At 50.0% G+C, this 20,662-nt stretch overlaps 7 protein-coding genes across 7 annotated transcripts; 2 read left to right on the top strand and 5 right to left on the bottom strand.

The window, feature by feature from the left end:
• Positions 1 to 2,869: 2,869 nt before the first annotated feature.
• On the bottom strand, positions 2,870 to 4,386 carry DSM5745_10771 (glycosyltransferase family 2 protein; the record flags this gene model as incomplete). The annotated part of the gene is made up of 4 exons (XM_026752787.1): positions 2,870 to 3,037; positions 3,088 to 3,373; positions 3,442 to 4,305; positions 4,349 to 4,386. The coding sequence occupies 4 exons, from the start codon at positions 4,384 to 4,386 to the stop codon at positions 2,870 to 2,872; spliced, it is 1,356 nt and encodes a 451-aa protein (XP_026598805.1).
• A 5,386-nt stretch (positions 4,387 to 9,772) lies between these two features.
• Positions 9,773 to 10,678, bottom strand: DSM5745_10770 (SSH4 family protein; the record flags this gene model as incomplete). The annotated part of the gene is made up of 1 exon (XM_026752786.1): positions 9,773 to 10,678. The coding sequence occupies one exon, from the start codon at positions 10,676 to 10,678 to the stop codon at positions 9,773 to 9,775; it is 906 nt and encodes a 301-aa protein (XP_026598804.1).
• An 830-nt stretch (positions 10,679 to 11,508) lies between these two features.
• Positions 11,509 to 13,459, top strand: DSM5745_10769 (uncharacterized protein; the record flags this gene model as incomplete). Its single annotated transcript, XM_026752785.1, has 2 exons — positions 11,509 to 11,535; positions 11,585 to 13,459. The coding sequence occupies 2 exons, from the start codon at positions 11,509 to 11,511 to the stop codon at positions 13,457 to 13,459; spliced, it is 1,902 nt and encodes a 633-aa protein (XP_026598803.1).
• Positions 13,460 to 13,914: 455 nt separating this feature from the next.
• On the top strand, positions 13,915 to 15,084 carry DSM5745_10768 (putative Ras family GTPase (Rab4b); the record flags this gene model as incomplete). The annotated part of the gene is made up of 4 exons (XM_026752784.1): positions 13,915 to 13,977; positions 14,042 to 14,106; positions 14,153 to 14,187; positions 14,243 to 15,084. The coding sequence occupies 4 exons, from the start codon at positions 13,915 to 13,917 to the stop codon at positions 15,082 to 15,084; spliced, it is 1,005 nt and encodes a 334-aa protein (XP_026598802.1).
• A 515-nt stretch (positions 15,085 to 15,599) lies between these two features.
• Positions 15,600 to 16,049, bottom strand: DSM5745_10767 (uncharacterized protein; the record flags this gene model as incomplete). The annotated part of the gene is made up of 1 exon (XM_026752783.1): positions 15,600 to 16,049. The coding sequence occupies one exon, from the start codon at positions 16,047 to 16,049 to the stop codon at positions 15,600 to 15,602; it is 450 nt and encodes a 149-aa protein (XP_026598801.1).
• Positions 16,050 to 17,412: 1,363 nt separating this feature from the next.
• On the bottom strand, positions 17,413 to 18,246 carry DSM5745_10766 (uncharacterized protein; the record flags this gene model as incomplete). The annotated part of the gene is made up of 1 exon (XM_026752782.1): positions 17,413 to 18,246. One exon carries the CDS (start codon positions 18,244 to 18,246, stop codon positions 17,413 to 17,415), a length of 834 nt encoding a protein of 277 aa, XP_026598800.1.
• A 1,178-nt stretch (positions 18,247 to 19,424) lies between these two features.
• On the bottom strand, positions 19,425 to 20,495 carry DSM5745_10765 (NADPH:quinone oxidoreductase family protein; the record flags this gene model as incomplete). The annotated part of the gene is made up of 2 exons (XM_026752781.1): positions 19,425 to 20,417; positions 20,463 to 20,495. The coding sequence occupies 2 exons, from the start codon at positions 20,493 to 20,495 to the stop codon at positions 19,425 to 19,427; spliced, it is 1,026 nt and encodes a 341-aa protein (XP_026598799.1).
• Between the last annotated feature and the right edge of the window lie 167 nt (positions 20,496 to 20,662).

Here is a 20,662-nt window from a genome sequence, read left to right as displayed (position 1 = left end):
TGGCCGAGGCTAGCGGTCTGGTGCTAGGTCCATGTCCCTATTGTTGAAGAACGTCTTGTGTCAACATGGAAATTGAGCTCTTCCCTCGGGGCCTGCGAACCCGTCGAGGTTTTGTGGTTGATAAGTTAAGAGTGTCCTGGTTAGCCTCGGTCAGAATATTCACAAGGGCAGGTAGTAGGTTCCTACACCATTTCGCTATCGTTGGTGAAGAAAATTGCTGTACCCCCATTACCAACGCAAGCAGTACGGAACCATACTCCGGTTCACCTAGGTGGGTTTGACCCCGCACGCATGGTTACTCCGTTATTCCTGGCTCTTGTATCTCTACTCGAGGCAAGAAGCCTCACCCATCAAAATGGTGCACTCTGCTAACAGTTCAGGCATAGCCGTGGGAAGCCTCAACATAAATCGCATCATGGCACCCCGTAAAGCGGATCGGAATTCAGGGCTGCCTTTAACGCAAAGTTGATAAGAACCTCGTTCTTTAGGACTGACGGCTATACGACGCTTGCATTAGCCCTGATCCTCAGGGTAAACTTGCAACTCCCCAGGCAGTGAGCCACTTCTAATTTGTCATGATTGCCCACTATAGGCACATTCCTGAGCACCAAACAAAGCGCACAAGAAATATGACTTAGTCCTAATCATTGCCTTTCTTCGCGATCGAAGAAATATGACGATTCTACCTAGGTAGGTTTGCGGCCAAATGCGGCGAATTCGTAATATATCGACCACTCAATTAATTCATTTTCTTCAGTTTAGTTGTACTCCAGACCTCTGTACGTTTTGCAGACCTCCTATGTGCAAAACCTTTTCCATTGTGCCTTTCAAATACCATTCATCGAAGCCCAGCAGTTCGCAAGATAAACTGGATGAATGTCTTTTTCACCTTGTGCCAATGAGTTGGGTTGTGCAATCATAGAGGCCGGTCTGCGAAGGGTCCTTCGGGCAAAACGAGTAGAGCGCCCGGTCGACTTTGCTTGACATCTTCCATGGTACAGAAAGCCCGCGATCATTGACCAATAGAGCTTTTAGATATTGCTCAGGTTGAGCTTAAACATAAGTTCAGGTCTGACTTACATCAAGGACCTTGAAAGAGGTAAAGATCTTAAAAGTCCTCTTGTGATGGGTAGCATTTGCAGATGGTTAAGCTTGATATGAGCTTCAGTATTTAGCCTGTGCATCCAGGCCCAGTTTTGGTACAAGAGAGAAGTTAACCAAGATGTGAAGCTTACTCGATGTCTCCCCTGTCTGTGATAGTGAGAATATCTCGCAAGCTTGAAGGCAAGGAGCTACAGCATTACAGGGTTGTTAAGAAGCTCCTGAGGAAAGAGACAAGGTGAGCAATATAAAGAGTGAAAGTGAGAATAACTGGATTATACTTATCCTTGTTACTGATGTTCTAGTTCTTTCTCCGGATCATAAGCCATCTTAAAAACATGCTTCTATATTTCTACCTCTGTCTTTTCCACCACCAGCATCCATTCTACGACACTTCCAAGCGGCCAAGCATACTATTTTTGTCACTACATCTCGGGATTGTGCAACATGTCCAGTGTAATTGGGTTACGTACTAGCATTGAATAACCCTAAGCCTGGGCGGCAGTATGACCTTCCTGCCCTATTAACTATCAAACACCAGCATTAATGCCGCTACCACACTCCCGGCATCATGCACTGTCCTCATTAAAGATATCGAGGCAATACCAACATAGAAACAGCTTGAGCACTGCACTTCGCTGTCTAAACTCGCAGGACAGTCTCATTACACTGGGCGTTTTTTTCTTTTACACCCCATCGCGAGGTAAAGTATCTGCTAAAACTAACTAGTGAGAAAGAGAAACAAGCACATCCACTGATTACCCTATGCAAGAAATCTGTCTGCCCTGACAAAACTCCTTGGCCTCAACAACCTATTCTCAACAATTCCTCCCAACTCAAGAAAGCTACTTTAGCACGCTGACAAAGTCAGTGGACTTATCAGGTGGAAGACTTTTAAACCTGGAACTGATTTTCTGAGGCCCACGACAGAGGTAAGAGGTTCTTGTTCTTACCTTGCAGGGCGTTAGATGCAGACATTTGTTGCCTAAACCCGACTGAAGGCAAGAGCCCACGACGTTCTACTGAGCGAGTACGAAAATACCCTGGAGGCCCGCTTACCAGTGGACCAAGTGGTTGCCGAAAAAAACCTTGTAAGCAAAGCAACAAGACCTCTGTACGGCAGCCTGCGATGCTTCGAAGCCTTATTTTCCAGACATACAAACAGCTACAAGCGGTCTAGAGGGCAGGGGTAACTTCGGCTTTAAGCGGTTATTCATGGAATTGGTCAGAGGGGCGGTGAATCAAAACAACAGATTTCTGCTTAGTCAAGATTTGGCACTCCGTAAGATTCCACCTGGCACCTGCAGGGAGCACTGACTTTCTAAATTGTGTTACTTTGTGCCGCAAAATATCAACTTCCAGTCAAACATTGCTATCACCAGATCAGCTTGCAATAAAATGACCAGTTTTATTATATATTATACCCGCTGCCAAGGGCGAGATAAAACAGCCTCCGGTTGTCGATCTAACATGTGAAGACTAACAGCAATTCTGATCAGACAGAAACCATATGAAGCGACAAGAACCCGCCCACGCTTTTATACTTTACATAATATAACAGTCTTCGAAGGAAAGCAGGAAAGCAGCCATCGCAGTAAACACCTTTCATGATATACTGCCGGTAGTGTCAGTCAAGCCGAGCGGTTGTCAAGACAGCAAAGATTGGTGATACACCCAATCCAAGTGTGTTGGCTGAAGAGGGAATTGTTATTCAAGAAAAGCGTTATCTTCGTGAGCTCAAATAAACAACAGTCCTAGCGTAAAGGTCTCAGGATATATCGGCCGAGGTTACGCTAGGCACCAATCGGTGATGAAAATCGTTCGCGTTGAGCCTGAATTTGGGATAGTAAGGTTTCTTGAGAGGATCGGCATCCGGTCGCTTCTTCATACGTTCCTCGTCAAAATCATCGGCACCTTCTCGGCTGCCCCAAGTGGTCTGCCAGAGTTAGCATCAGCTTTTTTTTTTCACTTGTGAAGGCTGCATACCGCACTGAGTGTCATCACAGCGTACATCTTAATCGCCCCATGAAAATAGCCGAAAATGATGGACACTGGAAGAAAGATCCAATCGACCGGAAATCGTATGTAATGGCCCAAAAGTTTGATGAACTTGCTGACAAACATCCAGACGGCAAGAAACGACATTGCAAAGACATGATATTGTTCAACAGCAGTCGCCTTATGACACAAAAAGATAAGGGCCAAGTCACCGAGAAGAGCTGGAGGAGAGAGAGTCGTCATATGAACAGCATACGCGCTCCAAAGCTGGCGGCTGCTCAGGTAGCTCGTTAGCGTTGGTAAAAAAAAGAAAGAGAAAAAGAAAAAGAAAAAGGGACGCACTGCCATATATCTCCCTCGTCGAACATGCTGGTCAGATTGCTCCTCCAGTTGCTTCGGGACCATCTGGCGCACTGTTTTAGGAATGTCGGATTATCCTCCAAGGTCGTTTGAACCTCTGCTTCAGGATGGTATTGCATAAAAGTCTCCCAGCCGTGCGATACCATCCAGCGGGTAATAAAGTTGTCATCATCAGCATTCAGTTGATACTTGCCAAACCACCATCCTTCATTCGTAAAAGCATAAGTAAAGGCTTCATCCTGCAGGATACTCGTTTTATATGCGACGGTACGTCCAGACATACAAGGAAGTCCACCATCGATGTGGGTAGTAGCGGCGCAGTCAAAGTTCCTTCGCTCCAGGTAGAGCGCTCCAAGGAACCCCCAAATTCGCTGTGACAGGGTAGGCGAGGTGGCACGTTTGAGCCGTTGACAGGTTACCACACCACCATATCGGTCGTCTTTCTCAAAGGGAGCCAGCATCCAGGTAAGAACCTTTGGTGGCCAAATCACATCATCGTCCGCAAACACCGTAATTGCCGTCGTAACCTCTGGGATAGCCCTAGTCATTTGCCGGCGTTTGTTGGGGTGCGTGACCGTAAATAAGCGAATTCTCGTGGCCGGCATTTTGCCCAACATAGCTTCGGCCTTCTTCCGGTTTGCCTCAATTGTGACAAGAAGGAGCTCGTGGGGCTGGTTGATCAGAATGGTCTCGATTGTCCTCTCTAGTTCCTCGCCGCAGCCATCTAGCGTGGGGATGATGACGGTCACATCATTGGCCGTCAATTTCGGATCCTCAGGAGGAGGGATGGGCTTGAATGTATAGAACGATATGAGGTTCACAACAAGTCGAAAATACCGATAGACACTAAAAGGTTAGTGGCAGTTATATAGTGGTTCAGAGCACTGACAATAGAGCGATGAACGCTCGCATATACGTTATGTGCATTGTGTGGCTAACGCTCAGGACTAGAAATGCTATCCTTCTATCCTTTTAACTCAAGCCTGATCGACTCCCAATCCAGTTCTTCCAAGTCTTTTGTCAACAATAGGCAGAGAACTTCCGACCAAGCGTAAAGAAAAGGAAGGCTCTTGTCCGGTGAATAGAATCAAACGAAACACGAATTTCTTCAAGGCTTGAGGAAAATCGCCTCCAGGTCACATAAGAAAATATTTATTGAGGGCAGAACCTCTGACAGCAGCATTGGAGACTTTTATTTGCCGGAGACAAGAGGTTGAGCGCACCTAGGGCTGGCACGTTCAACCGGTATCCAGCGCGTCCATTAGCCAATGAACCTAGAACTGGAGCCGTTCGGTTGTCGTTTTCAGAGAGCTGCATGTGTAATTTGCCTCGTGCGTCAGACGGGACCCTGATCTAGAATCCTAGATGAGTTGATGGAGGATACTTTGCGAGTGGAGAAAGGATTGGCGGCGCACGAGCTTCGACTACTGCAGTAGTCGAGTGGGGAGGTGGATCCTAGCCTCGAAGCCAGCGGGCTCATTGCCATTGTCATTTGTGCTATTATCATCATAAACAAGGCTTGAAGGGCCGACGGCTCGCAGTCCTGCTAGCAGGGGAGCATGCAGCTGCTCCCCGATCTGGTTTTGCAATCCTGCAGTGGGCACCTACCGTGGTCCGTACGAAGTACTGTACTTGTACTTTCATTTATTAAATTAGACCAGCGAATGAACCGAGCAACTGCAATATATTATCGGTGATTAACTCACGGAGTAATGTCTGGATGGGCTAGTGAACGGGTGGGTTTTGTGACTGGGCTGCTAGAGGCGTGGGCAGACTGCAGAGTCAGCTCTTGGTCGTCGAGGTATTTCTGCATTGAGGCTATGGAAAGTACCTCCGTCCTCAGTCCTGGCAAGATTCAAGAGATAGCTGGAGGTACAATGAAGATTCCAGAATCGAACTCTTGCATCCCAGGTAACACTGACCCCGGCCTCGTGCGACCCGTGCGATCGGCATATATCCTCGCGCAATTAGTGCCTGAGGCAGAATAGCTTCAGTCAATTACTGTCGTCGGCGCGAGGATGTGTTCTCACTTCCGAACACACGAGTAGCAGCATTCTTTAAATATACTTGTCAGCCGGGGTCAGCCATCGCCCAGTATCCGCTGGCCTGCATTATCATCACCAGTTTTCCTGGTGATCCCAGTGATCGAGCGGCGATCATGCCAACCCCGTATATTAAACATTCCACCAGCCAAACTGATATGATCTATTGCCTTGGTGGGAACTGGGGAGCCGAAATGGTGTATACGAATTCGAGTGCCATCCTTCAGCCACGAAGGATGGACAATATGATTATATTTCCTTTCTGCTATCGTTGGATGTTGTCCTGGAATCTGTAACTCACTATGGCTATACTTATGGCTGGTCTGCCATCTACGATTCATGGTGATCTCTGTGGTCGTGACTTCGGTATGTTAAGTTTCTAATGTACTTCTCTGAATTTATCATTGCACCACCATGAATTGATAATAAAGTAAAGTTTCCGCCATCTATCTGGATTGCGCTCGGACTGCAAACGGGCCGTGGACGAGAACAAATGATGGGCCCATTTGGACCGAGACTTGTCTCTCGCAGAACCCCTATCTACAGGACACTTCTCTTCGCCCGGCTAAAAGTCAATTGAGTCAGCCGATCCTAGACGGATTATGTTTTGCATAAGCTAAGTTGAGGTTCTAGTCAAATCCTGTCGCACAGACGGGTGTTCACAGCCAGGCATCCTGCCAATGGTTATCAAGAGTCCTGCAGACACCTCGAACGGGGTTCAACCAAGACTTTCGAGCGTCACCACCCTTGCTATTATGATGAAGGCTTGCATTCCAGTCCAGGGTCGTTTTGCATTGGGAAACTCAAAGTACACTATCTAATATTCCAAGTACGATATTAGGCTGGTCTTGTTCCACCAGGCCTGCCGTATGGCTTGCCATATTATAATTGCCCTGTCCAGACGTGACGGGCATCATCAGATATCCCATCTTGGTTACCTCGGAACATGAGCCGAAGGAGAAGACCCAACAAATTGACGCCGCGCAGACGTTGCAGCCCTCTAGCAGCCACAAAGTAGGTCGCTACCTCTTGGCACTCCGTCGGTGCATCCTTCCTTACCAGAAATAGCAAGCACCGCATCTCTAGATGAAGGATGCCGAGTTGATTTGCTCACCCAGTTTGAGGGGTGAAACAGACGCGTATCTCGGCTGCACGGACCATGCGCTGAAGGCCCACAGATGGCACAGAGTGGTGGAACGGCCGAGCGAACCTTTCCGTGACAATATAATTGTAGCGTCGCCGACTCGCTCGCGAGAGCATGAGTCTGGAGTCTGGACCTCCATCCCAATATGAAGTGCGATATCTCCTGGAGAAACCTGCTGCAACAACCTCTGCGGACACGACTGACGCAATGCCAATTGTTTCCTCATGATGCGGAGTACACGGGAATTGAATTTCTTGAGTTTCTTCGAATACTACGCTACTACTATCTTAGCCTCCGGCACTCCACTGCCCGCAGCCCAAGCCTCCAGCAGCTGGACAGGACGTTTTCTCGGGCTAACTATCGTTAACCTATCCTGAAAGGTTGAACTGCCGCAACCTGCGTGTGCCGTCTCCAGCCTCATTATTGACAAAGTTCGTCTCAACAACCGAAATTCAAGGATATAATCTAAACACTTGTCGGTATGCATCACATATCAGTACCTTTCCCCGATCATCTACTCTGGATCGAATGCAGTCTGCATCATTGATAGTTTGTGTTAGTTCGCGTCGCGGGCAGTTGGATCCCGGTTATTACCCGCTAGAAATAGCACGAGCATTTTCCTCGGCTTCTTGCGAATTTATCAACCCTTGCGTTGCTAAAGGCTCTTCGGGGAGATAATAATGATAACTCCATTATGACCTTCATTATGCTACCGACATGTTCCGAAGCAGACGACCAGGGCTTGCATCGAGGAAATCGAAAATAATGAGCTAGCTTGAGCTCCAATTGCTGAATGTCCTAACAATGGTGGAGTATATACGCCGCCACTAGACTCCACACTTGCCTGGTAGACTTTAGTGGCCGAGAAGCAGTCTTTCAGTCTCACAGTACTATTATTATTTCTCATCTTACGATAAAATGTCAAGCCGTACTGCACTAGTTTTGCGGGAGGCTGAAACGTTCACGGAGGAGCTCCTTGTTTGTCAAGGAGTGATCTTCAAAAGTTCAAAGACAGCTTATCGCCAACCAAATCAGCGCTCCGTGGTCACAGCTTATTTGGAAGTTCCCCATTGTGGTAGGGTTGTGATCACTTCATGGGCTGGTTAGTGACATGCACTACTGCAACGCTAATGCACCTAATAACCGTGCAAATGCAATAAGAGCAAACAGTTCATTCGCTCTTGTTTCTCGCTCTTCCGTTCGACTCTAGACTCCATGTCTCCCAGGAGTCTTTGCTTGACTCGTGAATCAAGCGAGTCTGTTTTAGAAGATGTCTTCCATGTGATCTTTGGAGATTTCTAGTAGCAGATTTGACTGCGAGTCCGTAACATCTAAAGTCCTTTCGAGAATCTAAGGCACGGCCGTCCTCGGCAACCGGGATGCAGTTCGACACCTATGCAGGTACCATTGCCTGCTTGAGACCCAGTAGCACTACGGTCTATTTGCACTCGCTTCTACTACCACGTTGATGGTGGAATTCCCTTATCTTTCTCATCCACTTACACTGGCGACTGTCCGGGTAGCTGGCATACCTTCGAATATGCAAACGCATACAGGGTGGCGCAATGCAACCTTGTCCTCACTCTGACTTGGAAGCCAGGGATCACAGCATCCTCCAGAATAAGGTACCATGACGTCAAAATCTCAGGTACATGGCGCAGCGGCTAAGCGCCTGGCTCTCTTCTGCACGTCAGTTGCTACCGGCAGCTCCCTAAGACACCCGGAGATGTACCTCGTGCTTCCCCCCGAAGCACTAATGTACAGTTCTTTCTTCGTGGTAAAGGATCGGCAGGGAATCCTCCTGGTTGATCGTGCAGCTCGTCCGGGCTCTGGTATCACGCACTGCTCACCCACGTCAAACGCCCGTTCATGCCCCTCCTACCCGGTCTAGAGAGTTATGCGATCAGGCGTGTTATAAAATAGTGTGGCTAGACCCTAGTCAAACATGGTCTCACTGTTTTGGGCTGCGGTGATGGTACGTGAGAGTCTGACCTGCGGAGAGTGTACGCTAGCTAGTTTGTAGAACTTGTGAGGTAAGTGACGAGTAGCTATTGCATGTAATCATAAATTTTCAGGTTTCGGGGCTTTGGGAGTTTAGAGCGCACAAGCATAGACCAAGAGCTGTACGCAGGTGTCAGTACGGGTGTATTTCATACAGCCAGGGAGTGGTGAGCTTACTGCTATCTATGTAGGAAGAATCGGTCTGTCTTTTCCGTTCGTCGAACCCTAAAGGCAGTCATTGAAGCGACCTACACGGGCGGCTGTCCGGGCGGCTGGCATACTACAGCCGGGCTGTCACAGTGCATTTGATATTTCAAAAGCTCATGAAAATCCAGCAGAGGCAAAAAAGCCATTTAAAGCACGGTGATAGTTTCCAGTGGCACGATGCAACCCAACCCTGCCCAGGCAAGGAGGATTTCTAGCTAGGAAGCTCCGAGGGCCTATATAGGCAGCGAGATACTAGGCGAGATGGCAATTCGCAGAGTTGTGGCGTCTCCGCGAAATGCAGAAATTGAACATAAAAATTCAACTCCTAAGCACCATTGGCTGCTGTTACACTACTGCAGTGGTACAAGTGGCTCTATTGCCGGCAGCTGAGGATAACCAAGTTATGGCAGCTCGGACAACCAACGCATACAATCTGTCTTTTTCTTCGCGCGGGGGCCGCTCAGTGAATATCAAGCTCAACATGCTGATGGAGGTAAGAAAAGGAATAAGATGCAGAGAGCTGCTCAGGACACAAGTTAATGAGCCACGGGTAGCCTACCATACTATACAGCACATATGGGCGCCTATAATTTACGTGTATACTGGTTGACATGCTGACTGCTGACTGTCTGTACCATATTAACATTGACAGCACGTCTCATGGATCTGGATGGACTTGCCCATACAACAAAACGGATCATGTTTGAATTTTGTGGTAGAGAGCCCCAACAGCGCTCTATCCATATTGCCTTCCATGCAATAAAATTAAGCCTAAAATAGTCTTGCTCTGTGGGTATCTGCGCGTTTATACCTCCTCTGGCCTTAAGCACCGCGGGCTGTAGTGGCTACCGCTTGAGGTAGAATTTGAAAAGGGTTGTTTGAATCGATGTCAGCCACTTTTCTTTCATGCTAGTTCAATTCACCATGGATGATAGAGCCAGCCTTCGGGATGATAACATATTTCAAAGTCAACTCCCCCAAATAATCCGACAGCCGCGTACAGGTCAGCTTCACCACCGAGTCCCTCGACACCGCCGGCTTCCTCATCTATCTCCTCATGCAGATCCCATCCGCCGGAGTGCTGGCCATTTCGGGTAAAGAATATATTGACCTTCAGCTTTGGTACGGAAACAAGGTCTTCCGAAAGTTCAAAGGTCATTCCGACACCGACGGTCTCGCCCACTCTGAACGCATCTGTAAAGTCCTTCCCGCCAAACGAATCATTCGTGAAGCGACATCCGTCGTCCGAGAATACCGCGAGGCTGCCTCTCTCCCATCCCGGGGATCGCCAAGTTGGGTACGGCTGTGCCGCAAATCCTACAGATAGCCCACTAGCATCGTTCGGTGTAGGCCCTGCACGGAGACCAAGCAGTTTGACTTCAAAGTAGATAGTCTTCTTTCCTTTCGTGACGAATGGCGAGTCTGCCAGTGCAAAATAGAGAGGTAGGTTCGTTAGCAGAGCGCAATCGCCATTCCCGTCTCTGGTAAGCCCCTTCCAGCGTCCGTGGTGTCCAGAGATGCTGCCACCGAACTCAGCCGGAGGTATAGGCGATATATCATAGTTCCGAGCAGAGTTGTATACAACAGTGGGCGGATGGGCAGGACGATACAGCGGAGTGCTATTGCAAAAATTATGCGCACGCTCGGCGTCATCGGCAGAGGCATTCCCAGCATTCGAGTAGTAATTCCCTGATGTTGGGGGCGGCGGAAATTCTGCAGTGTCAGGAACTGCGTCCTGCCAGTTGTGATATGGTGGCGGAGGCCTTGCATCGTAACCAGGAGGTGGCCCGGGTGGAGCTGGAGGGGCGTACGATTTGTCTGCCATAAAGCTAGCTAGATTTTTGCAGGTTTTGTTGTGAGTTGGTTATGCCGGGCGGTTTTCGGAGGATGACGCGGGGTATGGTGCTGGGTTCATTTGAAATGACGTCCAACTTTATATATCTGGAAAGTGTGGCTGTACTCTAGTATTACTTGAAAGGGCAAACATGTCATCAGAGAGCCATGGAGATTGGGCACAGCTCCATGACTCTCAGATGAACAGGCAAGAAAAAGCAAGCAAGATCAGCTGAGGGCCTGAGGCTGAAGTCAGCGTACCTACTCCGTACGGTACTGGCTGATCTTTGCCTGTCACTATAGTCATTTTGGTCAACAGTTTCAATCTATACTCAGTGTACTTTGCCGCCGGCACATTCATTAATACTTGTTCCAAGCTTGCCTGTCGCCTTTGCGGAGGGACTCGAAGAAAACTGGAGGGGTATTTTTAGCAAGCGTACATACTATCAATAGTCAGATCGAGCAGCGGCCTTGGCCAATTGGCTCTGTGCTCACACCATAGTTCCCTTTCAGGTTTCACCTTCATGTGACCTGTGCACCCATGCCATTTGAGCTGTAGAAATCTCTGTGTTCGCTGTCATGGCTGACCTTTTATGCCCGATCTGCTAGGGTCAGCTGTGCGACTTGATCGCTTAATATTATCTGTCTTCTCGGTGCCGAGCTGAACCTGTGTCTTGTTATATTTCACTGAGAATGATTGCCATCCAGCTTTGTTGTTAGATCTTGCGCAATTGTTAGGGTCTCAAGATGCCAGCGCTCATCGACTCAAATAGTGAGAACCGAAGGCCTCGGAGGCCCTCTATTACGCAGCAGTTGCAGCGAATGTTCCATATCGATAAAGGCGGCGATGTGAGTTCGGCACTTTGGCGAGTCTGTGTGGTGTTATTAATGGATAAAGGAGGTGGCCACCGGCGGCTCCTTCGACTATGCAAACTACGGACCGTCCGAGATCAGCTCTACAGGACACAGTCGTCATTCACACTCGTCTTTAAGCTCAAAAACCACGGGCCTGCAAACTCTGGAATCAAAACACTCTTCGCTCCAATCTTTCCATCTGGAGCCGCTCCCAGACCCGCCGCCAAAACAGGATCGGGCCACTCCGAGAGTCGCCGTCGTCCAGAAAAAGGATAGACGAGCTACGAAGCGATTGGAAGCGGAAAGACTGGAGCTTGAAAAACGGCTGCTCAAACTGGAAGAGGCAGAACGTACTGGGGACACATCGGTACTGAGAAGAGAGTCCCGGAAACTGTCAAAGAAACAGCCTCTTGGGAGTTCAAGTAGGTCATCAAGTGTGAGCGGTGATGAGTCGCGATCTCGACCCCCTTCGCGTCTTTCGTCTATCTTCTCAAGTTCAAGGCGAAGGTCAAGGTCTCGATGTAGCTCCAACGATGGGGCCGAGGATCAGTTCAGTAGCAATGGCGAGCCAAGTACGCTTCCAGCTTTATCCTCAACCTTGCCAGAACGTCTAAGCACAGCAATATCCGAAGAGCTAGCTGCGAGGAAGAACGCCACGCTTGGGCCACCCAGAGAGTCACCGCAGTCGCTAGTAACAGCAACCATCGCTCCCAAGAACCCCGAGCAAAACGGAGAAGAGGGCGCCGCCGAAAGTATATCATCGTCTGCGCCCGCAGATTTAGATCGGGAATTGTTTACGGCGAGCCTAGCATCCAAGAGAAGAAGTGCAATGCCATCATCGCCTGGACACGTTTCACGCGCCCATCAGGACTCGATTCCGGTTGTTTGCGACGATAGATCACGCTCAACCACGCTCAGGGTTAGAAGCCCACTAGCCAGAGCGTCCACGGAGGGGGTCGTGCAGAGGCATCAGAAGAAATTCAAATCCTCTCCTCTAGCGGAATCGCACTCCGCCACTACAAGTAGCCCCAGAGCAGTGACCCTAACGAGCCCTCAGGTCCCTGATACGGTACGGCCGCAAACGCTGCCTGTCGCTGAACAAGCGACTCGCTCAGAAATTAGTGCGATAGGTTCACCTAACGCGCTGCCGAGCTCGAATGCCTCCAGCCATAATGTTATCGGTGAACTATCCGTGATGGAGACAAGAAATGCTCGCCGCGTTATACAGGGTGGCGCGAAGCCTACTAGTCAGTTAGCTCCATCAGCACTACTAATGAAGCCGCGCTTCTATAACTCACTAAACAAAGTGATAGGCCCTAGCGGTGGCAAGCCCAAAGCGATTGGAACTTTATCGCCCCCGCGTCGGGAACGAGACTCCTCCCCAACCGTGCCCCCCAAGAGCCCCAAGCGAAACAGCAGAGCGTTGTCACGATCGCCGGATTTGAAGCTTGACGGCAGGCCGCCTCCAAGTCAGAGCAAGGATGAAAACTCCGAATCAGACTACAATACCGCAGACGAAATTGCATCCATCAGATCGAGAGTTTCAGACGGCGAGGTCGTCACTGCCAAGTCGAAAGGAGAATCAAAAAAAGCGCCGAAAAAGAGGAACCTAGGGCAACTTGTTCCTAAACTTTTTGTAATTTGCTGTCAGTGCAAGTTTTGGCATGATATGCCATCCGAGGTGTATGCGGGATTGGCCGTCTCTGATCCTTTGTCGGCTGCCTTGGATCAAGAACTCGCTACTTGGGACCAAAACTCTTTGGCCAACAGGCTGCTGCCGTCCATGAACGCGCCAAAGTTTCAGCATGCGGATATACAGTCTGGTCCTGTGAAGTGCTGTTGGTGTGAGCATCCCATGAGTAAGGGCTGCTGCCAGGGATGGAGCACCCTGGTTCAGATGCGCAAGAGACATCACTGATTGTGCAACGCGTCAGATCCGTATTTTAGCTTCCCTGCTTTCCGTTCGAGGACGTAACGACAGTAGTGTACCATAATGGCACTTCCCAGGACGAGAAAGTCCGCGACAGTCTTTCATCCTGTAATGCCAATATCTTCGGCTGTAGCACATGTGGTGGGCGTTTCAGCCTCGGTTGAGCAGCGCATACTGTGCCTGAATAGTGAGGCCAAACTCACACGCTTGGAGAATAAGTCAATTCGAACAAGAAAGATGTGCACTTTGCGGACGAATTATTCCAGAAACAGATATAGCGATAAAAGCTGATTCCAAAACCATGGTGGAGCAACTGATGCACTACCTACCTACCGGACTGGGCGGGGCGTCGAGACTAACTGACCCCATCATAAGGGCAACTGCCGCTCCTTCATCCCCCGCCCTCCTTCCTTTTACCATCTGGATGGCCGGTGCCAGGCACGATGGCGCGACACAGGGGGCATTCAAATGTCTCTTCGGCCTCCACTCTTCCAGAACGAAATCAGGTATGCTCGACATGCTTATGCCGCCCGCATCTCCCGCATCTCATCGTGTTCTGACCTGGCCTAGGAATTGGAGAGCATGTATGATTATCTCGCGAAGATTATTCTCCTGGGACCGAGTGGTGCCGGAAAGTGAGTTCAAATACCCACATTCTGGATTAAGCTTACATCAGCTCAGGTCCTGCGTGCTTCACCGATATGTAAAGAACGAATGTACAGCCGCAGCATTGACTTTCCCTGGCCTCTGTCACTGACTTTGCGCCTGTAGGGAGAGTGCTATCGTCGCAAACAATCGGAGTCGAGTTCTCTTCTAAGGTCGTGAAATTGGGCACCGGGCCCCGACGGACAAGGATCAAGTTGCAACTCTGGGACACCGCAGGGACGGAGAGGTTTCGCTCAGTGTCGAGGTCCTACTATCGAGGCGCTGCGGGAGCGATTCTCATCTACGATGTCGCATCTTACACGTCTTTCAACTCTCTTCCGACTTTCCTAATGGACGCGCGCGCCCTTGCGTCCCCATATCTTACTGTTCTTCTTGCCGGGAATAAAACAGATCTTACACAAGACGATTACCACGAGGATGGAATGCGTCGCCCTATAACCCCTTCTAGCACTTCCAGCCCGCAATCATCATTTCCATACGAATCAACCGCTGGCTCATTTCGCTCGAGCAATTTTGGGACAGCAACCAGAATGACAGCCACGCATGCCTCGCACGGTCGGGAAGTCAGCATCGAAGAAGCTTCTCAGTGGGCTGCCGGGTCTAATATTCCCGCGGTGGTTGAGGTTTCAGCCCTCACAGGAGACGGCGTGGAAGAGCTCTTCCAACGACTAGCGCGCATTATTCTTACCAAGATTGAACTTGGTGAGATCGACCCCGACGACCCTCAGAGCGGTATCCAATACGGGGACGGCAGTCCTTATGGCCATGGCACAAGCGATGCTTCAAGTATAAAAAGCCAAATGACGATTGAAGACAGTGCTGTTCCGCTTCACCGCAGGAATACAAGACGACGAGGAGGCGGTGACTGGAGGGCGGGCATGGGCGAGTGGGAGGATGTCTTCCGAGTAAGCGGATCACATAACAGGAAACGTTCAGGGTGCTGCTGACCTACATCAACTGCACTCATCACTTTACTTGACCACTTTGATACTTCTGCGACTCGTTCTTTCGTTTCTCTACTGCACTATACCCCAATTACGTTCGTTGATGGGCCGGAACTTTCTATATACTGATTCTTTAGTGACAGATTGACGCCCACTGTCCCTCTCATTCGCTATGATGCTAGACTTCACTTGCGGAATCAATGTTGCTTAATCCTGGCATGTGCCATTGGTGACCAAGCACATATATCTACATCTCTTTTGTACATTATCTGCTGGTTCCTTTATTAAATCTTAATATACCGCGTGCATTACAACATCAAAAGCCAGAAATATACCATTCATAAGATAAACCTCCGCAGGCGTGAGGGTCAAAAAGAAATGTAGAAGAAAATGCGATCTATGTACATGCTCCTTCCCAACTATGTACCCGAAGGGAACAGAACAGACCCAGAACACGAGACCCGATAAGAAAGGTATCAAAATACGGGAAGAAGTCACTCAACCTTACATGGAGGCCTTTAGAGCAAGAACGCCATAGCGGCCAACCCAGCGCCAACCACACCGGCACCCGAGAACTTCGCGCCGGGGACAGCAGCACCGGTGAAGGGGGTTTCCGAGGGCGAAACAGACATGGTCGACGATCCAGAGCCAGAGCTAGCACCGACAGACGAAGGCGCAGAGGATGGCGCAACAGTGGACGAGTGGACCTTGGTGATCACGAAGGAGCTGCAGGGAGTGGGCGTGGGCGTGGCGGTAGACGAGGAGGTTGCGATGACGGGCGTGCTCGTGGAGGTGGGCGTATAGGTGGGGGTGGAAGTAGAAGTGGTGGACGTCTTGACGGTGACGGTGACGGTTGTCGTGCGGGTTGAGGTAAAGGATTCGGTTTCGCCGCTGCCACCGTTTGCGACGGCTGCGAGGGCCGGGGTAAAGGCGGCGCTGACCAGGAGGACAGTCTTGAAGAATTGCATTTTGTATGTAATTTGGTAGTTGACTTGGAGTTGAGGATTGAGACGCTGTAGAGGGTACTGAAGTGGTTGTTTGTTTGCGATTGATAGTTTTGTTTTTATGGAATGAAGGAAGGAGTGGATGACTTGTTGATCGTCGCGTCGGAGGTATGTAAATAGGTTGCTAGACAAAGAGCGAATGGGACTGGGAACGAGTGACAGTCCTGGTAGTCGAGGAAAAGAAGAAAGGGCAATGGCAACGAGAGTTGTTGGATGCAGTAGTAGAGATAAGACAAACGATAGCTAAGGTCAAGGATGAGACAAAAAGGGGCCGAGCACCGCTGGCTGGCGGGGCGATTGGCACGCAAAAGTTAGACGCCCGTCACGCCGTTCCTGTCGCCGTTCCTGCTGGTCAAGATAAACTGGACCACGGTTCTCTAGTCTGCAGACGAAGCTTTTCATCGAGCATGTTGATTGGTCCTCTGTTAGAACGTTGAATGTTAGCGCGATGCATTACGTTGCTCAATTTCCCAGGACCCATCAAGCGCGATATCCTGGCATCAACATATTATGCTCTACCTGCTCCGGATTCTGCAACAGAAAATGATTGCTGATGGTGCGGCAGTCAACAAACACTGGCTCCACGGTTCATCGCATACGGTACAGGTTTCACCCAGAGTCCCGGACACGCTAGTTGTTCCACAGTTGCTTTGATTGAGCACGGGCATCTCTATCTCGGGAAAGTGGCCAAAATGCGGGTGCAATTCCGACCTAATCTTCAACCAGCCGCCTACTGCTCACTTCGTTGAGCCCGTGCTAATGGAGTGAATGAAATAGCCCCCAGATTTGACGCTGTTTGGGACTTGTTATTACTAGCAGACTTGTTCGTGCTATCTATCAGAGTGCTGTATAAAAGTGTCCCTTGGTAAACTAAAAAAACCGTGTACCTATTTTAAAGGGGTTTTTTTTATTAAACAAGCTAACTTTGTGCACGCGCAAAGACCCTGCACGCGCTTCTTGAGAAATGGTTCCCGAGAGACGTTGACATGGTGGCAAGGAGGGAATATGTTAGCCGCGGAGATTTCTTATTGGTTTTGACCTTCCCAGTTAACTTACTCTGCTAGGTTAGCTTCATATGGGGATTATTTCTTTTGTTCGATTGTTATAAGGGCCATCTGATTCATTAAGCGTTTTATTATGTAGCTGTTCAGGTTGATGCTGTGTGATTTATATTTTGCGCTATTGATACACGTGCTCAGGCAGTAATAATCAATGCAGGCCACGGGGTGTATCTAATCTAAGTCAACTTGCAAGTTTAGTAAACGATAGAAAGAGCACAACTGGGTATCAAGACGGTCAACCAGACTACCTCCATGAAGCCCTCCGTTCACAGAGTATAAACCGCGCTGATAGCAATGGCAGCCATCGCCCAGTACCCGCTGGCTTGCATTACCGTCATGGTAGCACCCGAATCCACGGTATCCTCGTCCGCTGTTGTCCCGTTGGTTAGGGTCCCATTGATGGCAATGGTTTGCGTACCATTGACATTCGTGACTTTGACGATGCTGCTGTTCTTAGGCTGCGTACCGTTGAAGAGCGACTCGTAGTACGTGTTATTGCTGTTGTCATCGCATCCGCATGTCGCATGCTCTCCGCACAAGCAGATGACCGGCATCGATTCGTTTCTGTTCGTGGTCTCGTTGATATAATGATAAGGGTGGTTGTAATGGTAGGCGTATGCTCCGTAGAGCCAAAGACCAGGGAAGAAGGCCAGCGCAGCGACAGGGAGGAAGAAAGGAGTAATACCCAACGGTGACCGAATGCCCGATTGATAAGGAACAGTCGCACCCCCGCTGTAATACCCACCACCACGTCCGTACGTGGGCCGTTGTCCAGAGCCACCGGGCGATGTGCCTCCACGGTTACTAGTCGTGCTTGTTGACCCTGGACGAGCTCCTGGATGATTGGAGGCACCTCCATTTGTACGTCCACCCGTACGCCCACCACCTCCGCCTCCACTGCTCCCGCCTCCGCCTCCGCCTCTGCCACCTCCTCCACCTCCACGTCGTTTCTGCAGATCTTTGCCTTCAAGATCTATGGCGTCGTAGGAAGGTGTGGTGAGTTCGCCATGGCGGATGGCCACGTCTGACTTTGGAACCGTAAGAGAGGTGGCGGTCGTGGACAGAAGAAGTGCTATAGCAGACGCTAGCGTTATCTTCATGCTTTGTTCTGGGTTTGGGCTGGCAAGAAAATAAAATCAGAGATCGAGATGAATATGCGTTGAGATGAGGATGAGAAAGGTGGGTAGCAGTGCACCTAATATATGCCGTCAGTCTTTGTGGCGAAAATAGAAGGAGACACTGTTCTCCCGCTGTACTTGTCTTCAAAGAAAAAACCACCACAGGCTGCTTTGTCTGATATTGCCTGGCAAGAAAAGCTTATGTGCAAACACAGCCTAAAAATCGCCTGAATATGATCTCAGGCAGAAAAACAGTGACGGTGTCCAAGAGTCATGAACTTATACCATCTCAGGTGATTACGATCAGGACTCAAGGCTGTCTCTCGTCAGAGATCGATCTGTGCCCCGGAAAGCTCATGATGACTTCACAAGGGTCCAATCTCCATGTGGGTGGGGGGAGGGCGCAGCACCCTGCATCCTTTAACCGTTTCCGCACAGCCTCTCGGGCAATGGCAATGCACGCTAGCCTGGCTAAACATACAGGCGTGTTATATGTCCTGATTCCTGTCTGTTTATATATAGCATGTCAATTCCATCTATAATTTTACTTTTAAACCCGTCCATATCTCCTACTCAGAAAAGACGACATATACGCGGAAAAACAATTGGTTCATGTTTGTAATGGCTCACGACCCCTGTCAGCTCAAGCATGAAGACACAGTCACGTGTCAAAGATGACTAACCCTTAGTGCAGAATACTCCCACACACTCGGTGAGATTTTCTGTCCGCCAACATCTTCAATCGTTCTGACGAGTACAGAATCCTAGACATGGCCACTTACCACTGGCTATAGACTGCCTCTACTCATGACGTAGCAGACAGACTGTAGCCAGTGGTAAGTGGCCATGAGTTCCTCGTGATATTTCATCGCCATCACTCCTCACGCAACTGAGCAACCCAACTGTCCCTGTTAGCTTGCCATGTGTCTCCGGACGTGTGGCAGCAGACGCATCCACGGACTCTTTACGGAGAACGGTCAATACATGCCACGTCTTGTGGCTGTGCCTGAGCGGAGTTGGATTGCTGGACCTTTGGGTCGCGAACCATGTTCAAGTTGCCAGACGAATCCAGGGCCTTCATAGTCCGTGTTCTTCTATTCCTACTAGAGCATGGCTCCTTGCGCACCTACATCAGTATATAGTAAAACCTAAATTAGCAGTCACAGCTTAGCCTTATCGTCTATGACCTGGACCACGACCTTTCCCCAGGTCTCCCGACCTCCAAGCGCCTGCAGTGCCTTGGGAACGCACTCCAGCCCGACAAAGCTTTCGTCCTTGAACGCTGTCCCCTTGAACTTGCCCTGCGCAATCAGATCAAAGATGCCCTTCCAAACGACACCCACCGTCTCCTGCTCAAATTTCGCATACTGCCCCCAGTGCAACCCGACAATGCTAACATTCTTCAACAATACTCGGTTCAGCGCCACCTTTTCGATACTCCCCGCCGCGAACCCAATAACCAACAGCCTGGCATTCCACGCAACACACTTCAAGCTCGCATCGATCATGCCCACGGGATCGTAGACGACATCCACGCCGGCCTTCCCATTCCCCTGCCGGTGCTCCGCACAAAGCGCTTTGACTTTCTCAGGCCACGTTTTATCCCGATAATCAATCACGTAGTCGGCCCCAAACGCCTTCGCAACCTCCCTCTTCCTCTCCGTCCCCGCCGTCGCGATTACTGTCGCCCCGCGGGCCTTTGCAATCTGCACCGCCGCGAGGCCCACACCCCCAGCAGCCGCATGGACAAGCACCCACTCCCCAGGCTGTACATTCGCTCGGTGCACCAAGCCGCCGTACGACGTCGGGGCCGTGACAAACAACCCGGCCGCATCTTCAAAGCTCCACCGTTGCGGCACAGGGAGTAGGGTTGACTCCGAAGCAAGGACGTGCGTCGCATACGCGCCCTGTGTGGCGCCAAACACCCGGTCTCCGACCTTGTACTTCCATGGCCCGCCTGACGTCGGGACGGCGGCGATTGTGCCTGCGAACTCGGAGCCGCTGACCCAGGGGAAACGGGGCTGGTGCTGGTATTTGCCACGGATTTGGAGCAGGTCGAAGAAGTTTGTCCCCGCGGAGTGTATTTCGATTAGGTAGGCGGAGGGGGAGGGAGATGGAGTCGGGAGGGTGGAGACAGTGAGGTCGAGGGGTCCCTGTATGTGTTATTCTCTGGCCTGGACAAAATAGAGTGGGCATACCTTGACGTATTTCTTTACTTGGATAGCGCGCATTATAATGGATCAGTAATTACGCAGAGGTTTGATTGTGATGGGAGAATGTCAAGACTCCAAGGAGGTCTGCAGATCTACTCCAGATGATAAGTCCATGGAGTCCCCGCAAGGTTAGTCGTGACCGAGATGGGAAGATACCGAGGTTGTCGGATAAGGACCCAGATCCA

This window comes from Aspergillus mulundensis (assembly GCF_003369625.1).
Source record: "Aspergillus mulundensis strain DSM 5745 chromosome Unknown scaffold_16, whole genome shotgun sequence".
Taxonomy (NCBI): domain Eukaryota; kingdom Fungi; phylum Ascomycota; class Eurotiomycetes; order Eurotiales; family Aspergillaceae; genus Aspergillus; species Aspergillus mulundensis.
The sequence above is the reverse complement of the archived record's forward strand: the minus strand, read 5'-3'. Positions and strand labels throughout refer to the sequence as shown.